This window comes from Perna viridis, chromosome 6, assembly GCF_037379345.1.
Source record: "Perna viridis isolate PV_CMFRI_1.1 ecotype Kerala chromosome 6, ASM3737934v1, whole genome shotgun sequence".
NCBI classification, from domain to species: Eukaryota; Metazoa; Mollusca; class Bivalvia; order Mytilida; family Mytilidae; genus Perna; species Perna viridis.
Window position 1 is genome coordinate 32,424,124 of NC_142450.1, and position 18,571 is coordinate 32,442,694.

At 32.0% G+C, this 18,571-nt stretch overlaps 2 protein-coding genes across 5 annotated transcripts in view; one reads left to right on the top strand and one right to left on the bottom strand.

Annotated features, from left to right (window-relative positions):
- LOC148614594 (protein O-mannosyl-transferase TMTC3-like) overlaps nucleotides 1-10,627 on the top strand; it is a 33,852-nt gene extending 23,225 nt beyond the window's left edge. For both annotated transcript variants that reach the window (XM_088588785.1, XM_088588786.1), the window contains 3 exons: nucleotides 316-420; nucleotides 2,971-3,054; nucleotides 6,189-10,627. In XM_088588785.1, coding sequence (XP_088444911.1) covers nucleotides 316-420; nucleotides 2,971-3,054; nucleotides 6,189-6,452 — 453 coding nt within the window. In that variant the 3' untranslated portion in view covers nucleotides 6,453-10,627. The remainder of the gene's footprint in view (nucleotides 1-315; nucleotides 421-2,970; nucleotides 3,055-6,188) is intronic.
- A 2,520-nt stretch (nucleotides 10,628-13,147) lies between these two features.
- LOC148614595 (proteasome assembly chaperone 1-like) overlaps nucleotides 13,148-18,571 on the bottom strand; it is a 39,329-nt gene continuing 33,905 nt past the window's right edge. Inside the window, exons 6-11 of one of the 3 annotated variants that reach the window (XM_088588790.1) lie at nucleotides 18,263-18,429; nucleotides 16,454-16,563; nucleotides 15,041-15,252; nucleotides 14,458-14,656; nucleotides 13,707-13,843; nucleotides 13,148-13,242 (exon numbers count right to left, since the gene is read on the bottom strand). In XM_088588790.1, the coding sequence (XP_088444916.1) occupies nucleotides 13,168-13,242; nucleotides 13,707-13,843; nucleotides 14,458-14,656; nucleotides 15,041-15,252; nucleotides 16,454-16,563; nucleotides 18,263-18,351 (822 nt within the window). In that variant the 5' untranslated portion in view covers nucleotides 18,352-18,429 and the 3' untranslated portion in view covers nucleotides 13,148-13,167. Of the gene's footprint in view, nucleotides 13,243-13,706; nucleotides 13,844-14,457; nucleotides 14,657-15,040; nucleotides 15,253-16,453; nucleotides 16,564-18,262; nucleotides 18,442-18,571 lie in introns of those variants that run through there. The other 2 variants (XM_088588791.1, XM_088588792.1) reach the window with 2 other exon arrangements.

An 18,571-nucleotide genomic window follows, 5' to 3' on the forward strand; every position in this document is an offset into this window, starting at 1 on the left:
ATTATTTCGTCAGTACATGAAACAAGTCTGCTTTTCATCCAAGTTATTGTATTTTTAGAATCCAGGTTGAAGCAGGTGTATGCTCTTCTTCATCGTTTTCCAGTTTTTTTTTCGGTTTGTTACTTAGTTTTTCCTTCCTATCCCCTATCTTCTATCTATTTTTTTAACTGGAATGAAACCATTATTCAATGTGGCACAAAACACATTTATCTTAAATTTAATATTTCTTATTGAAAAAAAATTAGGGAGACATATGCTTTTTAAAAAAAATAGTAACTTGAACTATGAAATGTGATAATTCAATATCTTTTACAGTTTGAGCCAACATTTAGGAGTGCTTTATTTAACTTGGCCCTGATGTTGGTCAACAATCTAAAGAGACCATTAGATGCTTTGACATATCTAGATACATTATTGAAGGTTGGTCATTAGTATACAGTGATATTTTATATGTTAAGTGCTTCAAGAATTATCTCCTATTTCTAGATCATTCCAATGTGAAAATAAGGGTAATGAACATTAATCACATATTTTGGTTATTAAGCCCAAGCCATGTTATCTGAATTTGAAAAAAAATGTAATTTGTAAATTTGTCTAGGTTGCACTCGTGCAGAATGGCTTGCAGGTGAAAAAAATATTTTTGTAACATTTTTCTCAGCAACAAGAAATCACAGCCACTAGATATTTGGTTCTCAACTTTAGTATGGGGTCTCATATTGTTGGATATGATTTCAGTTCTCTTGCTTTTCTCATCCTGTTTACAGCAACCCAGCCATTTCTGTGTTTGACCCATTTTTGTTAGTTTAAAAACATCTTTTTCATTAAATGGGCCAATATCTCATCCAACAAAATATTGACATTTTATGGCATAATTCAGTATGGCCTAATGAAGTTATTTGCTTAGTTCTCATGCCCTCTCTCATCTCTGTTGATGATGCCTTATTACCTATGTAAACCCAGGCAAACGAAGTTTGGGGAAGTACTTAGGTTTCACCCTGTCTGTCTGTCCGCAACTATTTTCTAAGCAATTTACAGCATTGTCATAAACTTTGTTGGATGTAATATATCCACATGGTGATGTGCATACTGTCAGGAAATTAAGTGAAGGCAAAAATTGCAGAAATGATGGCTGATAGACTAAGATGTTTTTTTCAGCAAAACTTGGTTTCATGCATTGTCTGCAACTCCTCCTTAACAGTACAAATGCAATAAAAAAAACTTCTTCAGCATTCTTTATGTCAATGAACAAAGTAAAAAGGCACCATTATCACTCTTTGGGCAAAAAAAAGGGTAAAAAAGAAATGCCTTCCTTCCTTATTAGTTTTCATGAAGAATTGACTGAGATATACCAGAAATTCATTGGAAAGGCCTACCATAGGAGAAAAGTATATATATTTTTAAATTTAATAAATTATTCTATTCATGATAGGGACTCTTTTGGAGAATATTCAAAAGATAATTAAGCTACACAGACAAAATTATTTCGCAAATTTTTCACATGAAGTGAGCAAATAAAATTTGTGACAGTACATTTAAAATCCTTCGTGTGAAATTCATGTGAACTTTTCACAGGATGTTCATTTTAAGTGGATTTTGCATACAATCACATTAACATTGTAAAGTTGAATTGAATTTTGAATGAACAATATTTGCCTATGTCATATATTTAGATTAAAATATACCTTTTTTGTATATGCATTATAAGGTTTTGTTTAAACCCTATATCTTTAACCCAATATCGTAAACCCTAAATGACACCTCTAGAACTATAACGTATACCCTATATCACACCCCTAGACCTATATATCACATGCTGTATATTGCACCGGTTTACAGACCATACTTGGATTATGGTTAAAATATATGATATAATGAGCATGACATGTCAAATCAGTTTGGCATGTGGTATCAACCCTCAACTTATATCACCCCGTGGGCTGGTGGCCTTTTGGGTGTTATAGGAGTCTCAGGTTCATGAATGCGATACAGATTTTGACTTGCAATATTCTGTATGTATCAAATAATGAAATTTTAGATGAGCTAACAGTTTCCTATGATTAGTACCTGTATGTTATATTTAAATATACTTAAACTGTCCTTAAGCTCTATCACCGCTACATGAATGAGAGAGATTATAAAGGTCCTTGAAAGCACTTAAATGTACTATTTAAGCAGTGTTTTCCTACTTTTGATTTTGTTTAAGTACCAGTACATCAATGTAGGCTGTTCAGAGTACTAGTACTTGATACTGATAGAACAAGTACTTCAAATCTATTTATAGTATCTAGGACAGTGAATATTTCTTTGAAAGGAAGTACATGTACTTGAATACATGTATATCTGTGGTGAAGTTTGATACATGGAAAAACACAGCTCTTCAATGTTTGGTTTTTCATGCTAAATTATGATGAATTTTGATTTTATACATTTAAAGTAAAGTTGAGAAAAGCTATAAAGGGGTCCTTTGCTTATTCAGAATTTTCAGAATTTGGCTTGTACAAGAATAGTATTTTTTGGTGGAGGTCCCATTGAACATATGAATTTTCTTCCTTTAATGTGAAAAATCAGGCCTTTCCCACATGTGGATAGTAGCAAAAGTAATTGAAGAAGTTCAATTGGGATAAGTGTTAAACTGTTTGATACATTTTTATTTTGAAATACTCTACATTTGACAAGAAATCTACTTGTATAAGTAGTCAAAGAGAAACAATCATCATAGTCCACAACATTTGTTGTGATGTTACATTGCCAAAGCACAAATCCCCTTGACGTTATCAATGCTTTTGTTGTCGTAGATGTTGTTACATTTGAGGGTTACATGAACTATGATGTTTTTGAAATATCAGTGAGGTATGATGCCATGTGTTGTTTGATACAATTCATGTACATATACACCCACCTGCCTTCATCTTAAACTAAAATTTGCCATTTTCAGAAGAATGTTGTTATAGTTGAATTTCTATATTGCAGGCTTATCCTGATCACACCAAGGGTATGATGCTGTTAGGTGATATCAATGTTAATGTGCAGAAGGATTTAGATGGGGCTGAAAAGGTAATTTATACAGGTTCATTAACACATCCAGAAATTTTAAAGGATGGTTCATTGCTATTACTAAGTATTTTTATACCCCCTTAAATGAAGTTAAATAAAGTTTTGGGGGTATATGATATAGGTTTCAACATGTCTGTCTGTCTGTCCAAACTATTTTCTAAGCAGCTTGCAGCATTGTGATGAAACTTTGTGGGATGTTATTTAACTGCATAGCAATGTGCATACTGTCATGTATTACGTTAGAAAAAATGACGGCTATAGTACTAAGGCGTTTATCAGCAAAACTTGGTCTTATGCGTTTTCCACAACTCCTCCTTAACAACTTGCGGGATTGTTATGAAACTTAATGGGGTGTTGAATTACCATATTGGGATGTGCATATTGTCAGGAATTTACATTTTGACAAAAATTGTGGAAATGATGACTGTTTGAACTATTTTTTAGCAAAACTTTGTCCGATTCATTGTCTATAACTCCTCCTTAATGATTTGTAGGATTGTTTTGAAACTCAATGGAGTGTTCCATTACCATATGGAGATGTGCTTATATTGTTAAGAATTAGTCATATTATGTAATTATGTTCTCAGTCAGGCAAAAAATAGTACTGATTGCAGTTTGGAGTCAGGTGTTTTATAAATGGCAGCAAATTGTATGTGAAAAGTGCTTAGTCTACCTAATATAAAAATTGTGTTCAATATGAATCCTATGTCAACATTGATCCCAAGGTTTAACAGGCTGCAGGGAGGTATTAGTTCTGTTAGGGACACTGTATTGTTTTGTCAAAAAATGTGCAAAAACGATCAAATTTTACAACGAATATGGAACTTGTTGCAAATCCTGGATCAACTCTCCATAAATGTGCCAAATCGGATAATTGGATACCCCATGTAACAAAAGTTTTTTTTTACCCATCTATCTGTTGGCTACAACTTGCTGCTGCCTGGTTACATACCTGTTAACCTTTTGGATCCTCTTTACAGGAGATCTCCTGCAATTGATTTTCAAATAGCAGGAGATTTCATGTGACATTTTCAACAAATATTTTGTATATATCACTTGTGTATATACAAGTCGGTATATATCTGTATGAATCAGTGTTTCAATATTTTATGCAGTTTTAATCAGAAAATTACAAATACGAATCCCAGAAGCAAAGCCTAGTATGAAATTTCTCTAAATAAATGAAAACTACTATTTGGAAAATTTTGTACCAGTCCTGTGAAATATCTGCTTACAGAAACGATAAGTACAGGGCATTATCTAGACATTGATGACAAAGTTTTAGTAAATTATGTTTGAAAAATAACAATATTGACATTATTGTCTATGTAATCTATTACAAAAACTTCTCACTCTCAAAGACAAATGGCAGAGATTTTTTTGCTCATTTCTCCATCTAAATAATTGGCCTGAAGTCAATTACAGAATAGAGTCTCAGCTTTAATTTCGGGATTCTATGGAAATTATGCTTTGACATAAAAGGAATAAAAGTGCTTAGACCATGCAGGGCCTTTAGTAGCAGAAACCGCCAGTTTATGACCATCATTTTCTACTTGCCTTTTTACATCATTTTTGTGTTCATACTGAAATTGAATTACATGTACATGTATATTTTTGGTAGTGTATAGTCATTTTCCAAATAGTCGTGAATGGACAGAAATTGAGCCCTGTGACAATGTGTGCAATTTAATTTATTTTGGTAAATAATTGCAAGAGTATTTCCTCTTTTTTTTCAGTGGAATTGTTGGAAATAACATATTCCAAATGTCATTCTTTATTTTCCTTTAGAGTAAGCATCCTTTGGTGAAAAAAGAAAAAAAAAATTGAAGGTAGAATTTATTTAAATCCCCAACCTTGACCTTTATTCATTTAAATCATAAACTATGTAGGGTATCCTTGTTGATCATAAAAAAATCTAGAGAGTGCCCAAGCATAAATCAACTGTTCAAAGGATTAAATTGACCAAGCACATACAAGACCAATGGTTTATATGTAAAAAATCAACAAAAATGGTACCTGTTAAAAATGAAAAATGTAACTGCAGGAGGTCTTGCAGTAGGCTTCCACAAAAACCAGAGTTTTGTGTTCCCTGGACGGGAGACTGACTTATTGCAGGAGTCCCCTGCAGAAATCCAGAGGTTAACATGTATGCCTGGATGGCGCCTGCATTTAATACAGTTTTTCTTAATAATTTTTGGGAGTGTTCAGTAGCATTAAAATATTTGATTGGATCAATTTTCATGGAAATTGATCAAGGGGCCACTATTTTGGAAGGGTGATTTAGTCCAATTTGTTAGTGGCAGGATGAATAATTTTGTCATAGAAAAAGGAACCGATATGGTGAAATGTAACAAATGCACCATCGTTAAATCGATATGGTGAAATGTAACAAATGCACCATCATTAAACCTCTATAAAAATATTAATTCTTACTGAGATCACCAAAAAGTCTTCAATAAATGTAAGCGTACCTTAAAGTAAGGCCCCAACATCAAAAGTCAAAACATCCATGGTAAAAGAGCAATGACACCCCTTCAAAATAAACCAAAAAGTCCAATAACAACACAAAGACACATAAATGACCGACATTGACATTATGGCGAAATCATTCCTTTCTAAACAAGTATTGTGCTGCAAGTGCAGCAGACAACTTGGAAATAGTGGACAAACATCCGAAAATGACAAAATGGGATTAAGGCAACGAAAAATCACCAAAAACATTCATCTTTCATAGATTGTTTGTTGAAAATTTTGATTTTGATCTTCAACTTGATATCAAATAGCAATGAATCATGTGATAATAAACAACGCAGGGCAAAAATTTCAAAAGAAGTAAAATGAAGAAAAAATGAGTTCAGTTGATAATTTTAACATTGTAGCTGGACCTGCATAAGAATATTCATGTACCTCCAATATAGGACATATTTTAAGAGCATTTTATTAAATTTTGTATAGACTAAAAATCTAATATCTTTTTTCTTTCTGCTTCATTCAGTTCACAAGACAATAGGGACATTAATGAAACCTGTACAGAAAATCTGTTTTGTTTCAGCCATGCAAGTTTATACTTTTAAAATGCATCCACTGTTGACAAAAAAATTGGTATATATTTGGTTCATTTTACATTTTTGCAGAACTTCAGAAAAGTAGTGGAATTGGAACCAAACAATGTACAGGCTCAACATAACTTGTGTGTAATTATGGTAGAGAGAGGAGACTTATTTGCTGCTGAGAAATGTTTGACCAAAGTATATAACATGGCTCCTAATGAACAGTACATCATACAACATCTGAATATAGTAAGGACAAAATTAAACCAGGCAATCAAGGCAAGAAAAGAACAGAAACAAAAACAACAACAAATACAACAAACAAAACAAAATCCTGGGAAAAGTTGATATGGGAAATGTATATGTAGTGTAATAACTGGGTTATTTAAGTGAAATTTTGTTAAAGAAGGTCTAGTGTAATGGAACTCAGTATTTTATCTGATTTTTGACATGATGGATGCCTTTTACGTGAAGTATAAAATTTATTTTACTGTTGTTTTACGATATAGATTAAGAAATATACATCGCAATAGTATGATTTTTCCCTAATCCAAATGTTACCTTTGTCTGTCTCTTCATCCTTCAGAAACGTATTTTGTGACATGTCAACCTCCTGTTTGAGGACTTGAGTAAAAGTATTAGGCATGAGGCATGAGTAGTATCAACTTAAATATCTTTTCATGGTATTGTTTTTCCTGCCATTTGTCTGTAGAACTTTGGTTTCAATGACTTTTGAATTACATTACAAGATAAGTTAATTTGAGACAAATACTGTAATCTGATTGGTTGAAATAATTTTGTTATATCTCAATGGATAAAAAAAATTGACACACCCCAATTCAGTTAAATTCATAGCTACTTTTCTTATGTTTGAATATAAAAATATGTATTAAATTAATTAATAAGAATTGGCTATGAAAACAATTTTGTCTATTGAAAATTATCATAAATTTGCCATGCGCATATTTTGTTTATTGCACGTTGCGCAATAAACAAATGTGCACATGGAAAATTTATGTTATTTTTCAATAGACAAAATTTTTATCATAGTCAATTCTTAAAAAATTTCAAGTTTTGATTTATTGTTTCAGATTTACAAAATGTATGTCCATTTCTAATTTCATACTTATTGTTATAAGTTATTTCCCTTGACTATACTCCCAAAGTGGTACTATTGTTTATTTACAATTGTTGAGCATATGCCAATATTAATTTGTTCTGAGGTTTGCAATTGCATTTGTTTATTATTGATTTGGAACTAATTGTTCATCATTCTCTCAGCAATGATTTTTTTAGAATCATTAAATTAGGAATTTTCTCACTTGAAATGTACACGTTGAGTGGAAAGTTCAAATTAGGGTATTAGTCTGTAAATTAATGCCCTTTACTTTTGTTAAGTGACCTGTTTATGGTTAAGGATGATAGATGTAAAAAATTGAAGTTACAGAAAAATCCTTAAATTTATTCAGGTGAATTTGTGCATGTTGTGCAAATCATTTAATTTTAAAAACAGACAAACATAACTTCGTCCTTTTTGCAGCATTTTCCTTTTCTAAACTAAGTATTTTATTAAAAAACATGTTAGGTTCATGTACCACAATATTGGAAGATCAAATTTTGAGTAATTTATAAGCATAGTAAATTCTGGCTAAATATTTGGTGGTGAACATTTGTTCATTAGGTGGGATGGGTTAGGAATCGTTGCTTACTTTTGGTCATAAGTTTTATATCTGACTTTTTATCTACTATCATAGTCATTTTGTAATGGGACCAATTGCTCATCATAATTTTTTCTGGTCCTGCCTTATTTTATTTATAATCTTTTCCGCCCACCCTTTAAAACGAAATGGTTGCTTCTGAACGACCCAATACACAGTAGTTTTTTTAGGGACAGTACTAGTTCAGTGTAATGCAATATAGTTATTTAACGGTGCATAGTTTCAGATGAAGTATTTTATGCAGCAGCATTTTATATCCTTTTGTTAGACATATCAAAATGTTTATATGTACTTTTGAATTTTTTTGTATAGAGTATTTGTCATCATATTGTATTTTATAAAATTGCATTATATTTGTGATTGTTAATTAGGTTAGTGAGGCAAATTATTTTATTTTTTTCACTTTATAGTGCTGTGCGATTTTAATTATATTCTTGCCAATTATGTCAGACTAGTGTATGTCTTCTTTTGTCTAAATTTAAATTCTATCTCTATTGGTTTTGGTGACCTGACCTTTGTGCCATAAAACATTTAAAACATACAAGTTTAGGTCAGAGAAGACTCTTGTATTAACTCCAATCAAAGTATTTGCATTTTATGATGTCATAAAGAGCTAAAAAATAATGTAATGCTTGGGTCATATTTATTAGATGGTAACATTTGACAAATGAATAAAAGAGTTTGGTACTGATATTTTATTGTATGGAGTCAAATAAAATCATTATCAGTACCATTTTCGCTATTTAAATGAATAATTGTCAAAAATTGTGTATACTTTGCTTGTATTGAGAACTGCCTGTCTCCCTATTTTCATTGACATGTATGTTGGATTACCTACAAGAAGAACAACATCTTGGCAAATCTTATTGGTACTAGTGTTTTTATTTTCAAATGGTTATACTGTAAACACTTAGGTACACTTAGGGGTGATATTGGCCCCCTGATTTTGTGAAAATTGATGTTTGACTTCAAGCAAACTTTTAATGGATTAACCAAGTGATAAGCCTAAAATTTAGTATTTCATATTTATATGTTATCTGTACTGTTCAGTGAAATGGTAATCACCAGCCAAAATAGTTGATTTATTTTTAATTTATGCAAAACAAGGAAGCAAACAATCCTTTTGACATGAAGTGCAAGTATTTGCGCTAACAAGACCTATGTAATCTTTTGATATTCCTAAGGTTATTTGCTTACTTCATCTTAATTCATGAAGACTTGATGGGTTTTATCTAGAGGATTACAATTTTGAAAAAAAAATGATTATTTATTCAATATTCACCAGTTTTTGTATAATGTTGTGTTTTTAACTACTTTCAACTTAAATCTAATTATAAATGCTTATATATAATGTTGTTGTACCTTATCAAGTGAGGCAACAAATTGGTATGACAAGTAGGGCCCAAAAACAGCTGTAAGTGAATTAAGTCCTTTCAGTTGTTACCTTAAGGAGGTAGACCTAGGGTAAGGGACATAACTCATGAAATCAGTGATATGTTTGTATTTCATTCTATTTCACTAAATTCTTTCAAGCTTTCATTTGAAACAGAATGATATCAGTCCAAGTTACTTTGATACTTACATGAGATTGATATAAAATGCTGAATACAAGCATTCCAATGATTTATAAGAGTTGTGTCCCTTATCCTAGGTCTATCTCCTTAAGTGTACTGTCCATCTTATATATGGTGTGATGAAGTTACAGTTTTATAGTTGTCATCTTAGGGTAAGATAGTTAAATCATACTTGTAGCATTTCATAATGTATTATATTCTCATATCATGATGGCTATTACAAAAGTAATGACAGTTCGTCATGATCAATGGAAATTATGATAAAAACTTGTCTTTATAAATTTAGGTACAAAGTTTTGCTTTGGAAAGTTAATTTCTTATTTTATTTTCTATTCTTTCCATGTGAAAATGTGTTATGTTTGAAGGTTCAATCATAATTCTGAGAAAATTGAATGATTATGAAAGTAGGACCTGTAGTACTGTACATATTGTAGTGCATAATGATTATAGTTGTTAGGTTTTTTAGTCCCATAGCACAACATAACGTTTCATCAGTTATATACATGTACCTGAAAGAAGAATTAAGCAAACACATGATAAAGTCCACCATTCCATAGTGGAAAAAGATTGTTTTTTTTTAATAAGGATTAATTCAAGCAGATTAAAAAAAACAAACAAAACAGTATTTTAGTATCAACAACATCACATCGTGTGAAAATTAATCAATTCAGAATATTTGACTTCAATTTTTTGAAAAATGAACAAACCCATGTTATCATAGTTCTGATTTTTTAAATCATAATTCGTGTCACCTTGACCTTTGATATGACTTCCTCAATGTAATCACAATTGGAAATCTTGAATATTAAAAAGAATAAGCATGTTATTTCTGCTGTTCAGTATATGTAATGTATGTACAATGATTATTACTATTATAAAATCTTCAAATATAAAACCTGGAGATTTAATTTTTTTTTTTTTCTAAATCAGTGCTTAATCAAACCAATAATTAAGCAGGCATATATCTTTGTTTTTATTATAATTTCTATGCATTTTGAACCTGTATAAACCAAGTTTTATTCAAATCAATCAAAACCATCAGTCCCTAATGAGAAGAGGTTTATTCAGGTATCATTATATTCTGTGATGTCACAATGTATTTGTCTAGGTATATGGGTGCTTTATATTTTACACAGCATTGTAATAATTTTTATTTAACTATGAGTGAATAAATAGGTTGTTTATATTTATGATGAACCTGAGAAATAAAGATGAGATTATTTTTCTAAAATTTGTTTGCCTTTTTATTAATGGCTAAAAAAAATTGGACCAAATCCATTAAATGCATAGGAGGAGCAATGGTTACATGTGATGCAAAACATTATGCAGATGGATTGATTTCACAATACTTTGTAATAAGCATGTCATATATATGCAGACACTCAGGATCATGAACAGCTCAAAATTGTTCTGTCGAAAATGATGCATGCAGTAAGAAAGTGATTGTTTGAACTTTTATGGCAGATACAATTTGTGTGTTATAGCAAATCATGCATTTTCATGTTGGAAGAGACATTAGCAATATATATAAAGAATATCAGGCAATAGGTTTTTGATACTGGTTTTATCATGGATATCTCAGGTGGAGCCTGAGATTTCTGCAAGAAAGCCATTAAAAACCAATTGCCTAATATTCTGTTTGTCAGTAATTTATAGGTAGCATTTAATTTTTATTTTTTATGCATGTTAGAAAAATTCAAAACATAATTTTGACCATGAAACAAAACTTTCAAATAACCTATTTTGTCGAGATGAGCCCATATCATTCAACTTCGCTGTGTTGAATGATTTTTCATGCATGCCTGGTTTTAAACTGGCCTGTCATTTTTTGTATCAGAGCCAGTGTGCTGTGACAAGCATTATCGATGTGTGTACATCAAAGGAAAATGTCACAAATTACCTATAAAACAACATAGTGGTGCATTATCAAATGTTATTTGAGATAAATAGCAATTGACAAATAGCTCTGTCCCTCATAGGCAAAACCTAAAATCATATTACATGTACTCTGGTATTCAAATGGTAGTTTAAAAATGGTATGCATATCCTGTACAATCACAAAATCAGATGACTGGTCACATTTTTTCGTGTTTTATAGCACTTTACATATGATGAGGGCATAAATTTTTGTAGGTTTAAACTGGTCTGTAGCTGGCATGTCAACTGACTGCTAGTAGTTCTTTGTTCATACATTTGTGTAATGTATAATCAGTTTCTTTATCTATGTTTTGACAAAGGACTTGGAAATGTTTTAACTGATTTTCAGGTTTGTTTAATTGTAATATTTAGATCTTGTTTCGTTTTCACTTTCAGCTTACTTTATGCTGCTGGTATACTCTGCTGTACCGGTGTATAATGTTTTGGGGCTAGCTGCAGCCTGCCCAGTGGTATGAGGGTTTCCTGGTTCATTGAGGACCAGTGGGTGGCCTTGAGCTGACATTTTTCATCCCAGTGGGATGGTTGTCTCTTTGACATATTCACCATATCCATTCTCCTTATATTTTGTTTATATTACAATAGTCACATATTTGACCAAAAAACTATATTTCTGAACAGACAATGATACATGTACGTGTTCCCTCTAGCTGGAATACAGTGCTTCCATGGGCAAATCCAAACACAGTGAAAAGGAGGGGTTCCACAGAAAGGGTGTTTGTGTGCTAGGACATAATTTACCATTTTTTATCAATTTTACACATAAAAATGACAAATTTTCAAATAAAAGGATGGGTGCCAACCCGTTGCATCCCCTCTGGATCTACCACTGGTTTCAGAGCAAATAAAACAATATCCTGCTCAGTGGATTGAATAAAGCCATAGGTCTTCATTCTATGGGAAATGAACTTTAAAGGCTTATGTGATAAGGATTATTGTTTTGTGATTTCTATTTCTGTAACACTTTTTTTGCTGTAAACGAATTCTTTTGAAATATCTAGCAGGTGTGAAATGAATGCAACATACATTACTAGTTCATACAGAACTACTATATAGAATACAAGATACCATGTTATTTAAGAAATCTGAGACAAATAACAAATAGCACATGATAAAAAGAAACCAGCTGCACTAAAGCATGTATTACACTCATCCACCAATTTTAGCATGCTGAGACTAATAACTCTAGAGCAATAGATGGCAATGTCATGCTAGGTATACCCAACTTGTAACCAACCAAAATTATTTACAACATATGCCCATCTATACAAAGCCACATTCTACATTTGAAAGCAAACCACTTAGTGGTATCTAAGATTTTTTAAATGAAAATTTTCTCTATGATTTCATCATGGATACCAAATTTTCGTGGATTAGGGAAGAAATACAAGATTGTGGATTCTTAAATTCGTGGTTTTGAGGTTTTCAGTATACACATCAATAGAAATCTCCTTTTCGTTGGGAACCAAATTTTGTGGCCTAACCACGAAAACCCCAAAAACTGGTACCTCACAAACAACAGAACTTTCAAAGTATTTATTATATTTGTATTATTGGTAATCAAAATATTGTGAAGAAATTTGGATGGACAGACAAGGTGATTCCAATATACTACTCATTTAGTAGAGATCTGACAAAAGGAAATCACTGGCCTGTAAGTGGAATTTTTACAGGTCCACTAGCATTTTTACCAGCCTAGCCTAAGGCTTGTAAGTTGTTTTTTATCAAAAAGACTTTATTTGTCAGACCATGTTATACCAAATAGGCCTACCATTTTATTTAAAGACCCAAGGCATTATACAGATATAAAACAAGATGATAAAAGAGTGTTTTTTTTCATAAATACAATGTATTATGTCTTGCATGTAAATCAACAATTGTCTTTAACATTTCATCGGCCTTGGGATTTTTCTGAAGAAAAAAAAAACAAATACAATATAATTTTCTCTCAAAGAAATACAAGAATATTCATCAATAACAATGGAAGTCGTCAAACAGGATATTGTTGTCACTGGTAACCAAATCCCACAATAAACACACCTACATGTATACAAAGCTTGTGTCAAAATACCAAGTGACTGTAAAGAGGAGTTCATAGGAAACTATCACAAAAAGAAGTCAGATGGATAGACTAACAGACTGACAAAGATAAAACAAGTAGTATACCCTTCTTTCAGATCAAGAGTACAACAATGTTATTTTCAATATATTAAGAAAGAGAATAAAAGAACAGTAATTGCAAATGACAAAAATTGACCACTTGTAACTAGAACACCAGTAGATTTACCCATATCTAAACAAAACCACACATTATTTGACATTACCCAGTACTCATAATATTTTGATATATTTCACACCTCTGAACCACTACTTACTTCAATGACATCTTTAATAGGAGTGGACTGCGTCAATGGCAGAAAACATCTCATAGTTGAAGAATCTACTTGTATAGTGTCCGAGTAACACACATACAATACTGCTTTAACATTATGAACTTGACAATATGATAAACCTAAAATATGAAACGAAATATTCCTGCTTACTAGAAAAAATCTTTTAACACAACATAACACAATCACCTAAAACTGTGATACAATTTGAGTGCCAAAATGTCATCAATGACCACACCATTTGATGCCAGATTCATTTATCCTATGGTCTATATAGAAACCATAACAAAGTAATTCTTTTAACAGTGTATGCAAAATTGGTTTAGAGATTACCAGACTGAATCTTATATTTTGAACTTTTTCTTCTACTTAGGCAACTAAAAAATATAACAGGACTGAAGGCATTTTTATCAGACATGTCTGTCGGTCCTGCGGTACTTCATTTCTCTGCTTTAAAATCAAATGCAAAAATGTATCAATATAAATTTATGAAAGTTGTATATCTACATAAATGTATGTCGGTAATCTTAAGATAATTAAACTGTTAAATTGAGTTGTCAATATGATAGGAGTGACTATTTACCATATATGATCTGTTGAACTCAGATTGAACTATAAAATGTTAGCAGAGATACATGTAAATAATGATAACAACCTTCCATAAGACATTTTGACAAAAATGAGCAAATAACAGCGTGAAACTCTGCACTGGATCTACCCTAGACACTAAACTTACACTGTGCAGGTAACCCTGTAACAATGTTGGGTTGATCTACATAAGGAGCCAGAGGAGTGGCCATAGACTTGGTTGATCTGAGGGCTCTCATGAATGGTACAGTCATCTCTGATGTTGGTATTTCTGATTTGTACTCACTTGTGTGTGCTGAACACAATATAGATACATAGGCAGCACCTAACTGGATGGATGGAAAAAGCTAAAAATATGATATCAAATGGTTTAATAGCAAAATAGTATATTGCAAATGTATATAATAATTAATGATTACTATTAGGCAATACATTTGTGAAAAATGATATTTTACAAGTAAAGACAGTTACTTGTGAAAGTAAAAGCAAGTATAAAAATGAAAAGTTCCCTGATAATGGGCTTCATGAAAGTGTATGTCAGAATGTAATTTTAAAGTCAAATATATTGACTTAATTCAAAACAAGATGCTTTTAAAATACAAAGCAGTAACCAGTAAGTTTTGATTGGGTTACATGGTAAATGATGCATGTAAATAATTATTGAAACCTATAAAAAAAACTTCCTGTGAAATTTAAGTATAGTATAGAGTAATATAATACTGAAATCTCACCTGTTCTGCAAACGAGAATGACTGTTCTGGAGTGACTGTTATATTACACTGACATACAATAACTTCAGGACAATCTTTCTTTCTATAGAGATAACAGGATTTGTCTGTAGGAGATTTCTGACTGAATGTGTTCATATCATCTGGACTGAGTCCACTAAAAAGTCCACCTATTATCTCATAGTTCTTATGAGTAACATATGTCTGTACAAAACCTGTAAGGTAGCCATTATGTGTCACATGCATGAGTATGATTCTATAAGCATATAAGTTAGTTTTATAAATAAATAGAAAAGAAAGTGCAAATAGGGAATTTGTAACAGATCATAAAAAAAAACCAAAACAACTGAATGCAGTCTCAGGGCCAAACACCTACAGCCTGTTTGATAGTCTGTATTTGGTACACAGTTTCATTCAGAAATATTTACAACCTAATACAGGAAAACATGTCTAACTTGAAGTTAAAAAGACATCTACTGAAAAATAGTGTGAATGTTAACCTTTTGAAATCTGGTGCTTACATTTCATTATCCAACCAAGGGTAATTAGATTACCTTAAATAAAGGTAATGAATGAGTTAATTGTTTTTGACATGCAATTGATTTACATAATGCTCTAATAAATGATACGGTTGACTAAAAAATTAAGAAAGACGAATGTCCTTGTCAAAAAACAAAAACCATGACCTTTTGATGCCGAAAATTTGCTATTTTCCCCAACAAAAATTTCAAAATCTCCCAATCGGAGTTTCAAGGTTTATAACATGTATACATTATGGCATAGAAATTTAAAAGAATAAAATGTTTTTGTCTACAAAAACATATGTCTCCCCAGTCCAGCAAACTGGATCCACTTGCAGTATTCAACACTTCCACAGAACAGCTTCATAAAATTCTCTTGAGAGGCTGCAGAGAAGTTGCGCTAACCAGTTCAATCGTAGAATTTGAACTGACAAGGTAATTATGAGAATTTTTGACAAATTTCTAAGTTCAAAGGAGCATAACTGACAAAAAATAGGGGATAAAAATTTCCTGGTAATATGCACAATGACAAATGAATGTTCTTGCTACATACCACATTTCGTAAAATTCGGTTAGGTAGTTTCAGAGGAGTTGACGTGACAAGGCAATTTAACAGGATTTTTGGCAAATTTCCAAGTTGAATAGGCATAACTCTACAAAAATTGGGGTAACAAAATTTCCCGGTAATATGCACAACAACATATAATGTTCTTTTTATACATTTGTATAATAAGTTGTGTAAAATTTGGCTCAGCAGTTTCAGAGGAGATGTACTAACAAACTTTGTGATGGACACACAGACAGACAAACGAACCAAAAACAGTACATGTTTGACTCCCCACCAAAGTTGGGGGGGGGGAGACATAATCATACAGTATTAAATCAATAAGCTAACCTGATGCAGCTGGACCAACAGCAATGATTAGAACTTCACATGGTAATTTTTCATCTGGAGTTGAAGACATTACTTTTCTTGCTTCTGGAGTCCATCTTATTGTTACTTTACTAAAACAATAACATAAAATATATACCATGGTATTTAAATGCTATGCCAACAGAGTTCAATTGTACTTCATTTGCTTAGTTGGTAGACTGTTGCCTTACAGTAGCAGTGTCCTGTATGGGTTTGATTTTAAGCAGGTACAATGTACTCAATACTCTTGTGAATCTGATCTGTGCATTATGCTCTGCTGTTACAATTAATTTTAAATATAATAAAATTCAGTTTATTTGAAGCAGATCAATTTAAGGACATTTTTTTTTATTATTTCACAATGATGTTTCACTAGTTCTGTTTCAAATATTTCTCTCGTGTTCATGGACCACAGAAAAGACGACCCACATTAAATTTACTCCATGTATCTGATTCATGTAATTAATAGGATAAAAAAATTTGACAACTGTTGTCAGAGAATTTCCTTTATGTAACACATTTCTCACTTTTAACACATGAACCTTCTAAGGGCTAATCCTTTTGAGATTCAACAATGAGAAAGCAAACTTAGCCAGTCATTTTTGACCACTAAAAATGCTTTAAGTTAACCCTGAGACATTTCTTATTTAAAGTATGTTTCAAGTACAACCTACATATATCTTTATTTTAATGACAAGTTTTGTTAGATTTCAAACTTTTACAGAAGCCCAACCGATGTTTACTCCCATATAAATTAAATCTGTTGACAAATCTCACACATATATAGTTTTTCGGAATTTAAATGAACATGTTGCTTACAATATAGGACAGATAAGAATTTTCACAAGTCACGAAGACTCCCCTGTTGTGATTTTCAGAGATACCCAATGAATTTTGGAATTCAGTGACCTGGGAGCTCGGATACTAACATCCATATTGTCTGTGGAGATCAATGAGATTAACATCACGGTGAATTTCACACCGGTGATTCTTCATACACAATAAACAACTAAAATATACAATGTCCCATATGAATGGGTGTAACACTCACATTTCACCGTGAAATGTAATACGACTGACATGGTATTTCACCGACTAACACAGATTTAAAACTCTGACTTGAGTGTTAGAGAAACAAAAGTCGTTGAGTGTAGTGTAACCCTAGTCAGGCAAGTACCAGTAGCAGTTGTCAATGAAAACTCGAAGAAATTTCTTGAAATTCACCATTTTTATTCTTAAATAGACTTCTCATTTATTTCTTAATCATGGAAACATTTATGAAGTTAAAAACGAAATGTCCAGAAATGGAAGAGTAATCAAGGGAACCAAGGTTATAGCGGTAATCAAAAGAATGTAATCCAGGGACAAAGACCAGACATGGAAAACAGACAAACACAACAAAGAACACAAAGTACATGTAACTACAATCATACATACAAAATAACAAAAGCAAATGAGCAACTTGGACTCCACTAAAAACTGGGACCATGGACCAGGTGCACCAGTTAGGTAAGCGTCCTCTGCTTTTCTACAAACACCCGCCAAGTTGCTCATAAAAAAGTCAAGTTCGGGGTAGACAAACGAGGAAAGGAAAACTATGACTCGTGGAATATGATGCTCACTTCACAGTGTCTGTAGTATCCTTCATCTCAAGTTCTTTAGGGTAGATGCAATGTATCAAACCCCCGAAATTAGGATTGTTTAAAGATAATACGTCATCTATACTATATTATAGCGGAAACTGAGATCAAAGGATCTAGCCAAACTTGAATATTTTTGAAAAGCGATAACCTTTCGCAAAAATCGGTATCCTCGTCGTCGTCGTCTTCGTCGACTGCTCTAGATATAGTTGGTAAAACTTCTCCAAAAAATGTAGCCATGCTCAGCAATGCAAATCATGCTTTGTAACACTTCTTCGTGAAAGTTGTTTGCTTAAATTTGCTACTCGTTTTATCGTTCTGAAAAACGTTTTGTTGACAAAGATGATTTGTTGACATGAAAGGTCAAGGTCGTAGTCATTCGTAATGGTCTAAAATAATGAGTTAAATCATGATTAAAAAGAATTCAAATAGCGATAAGAATATTTTTTTGAATGCGGAA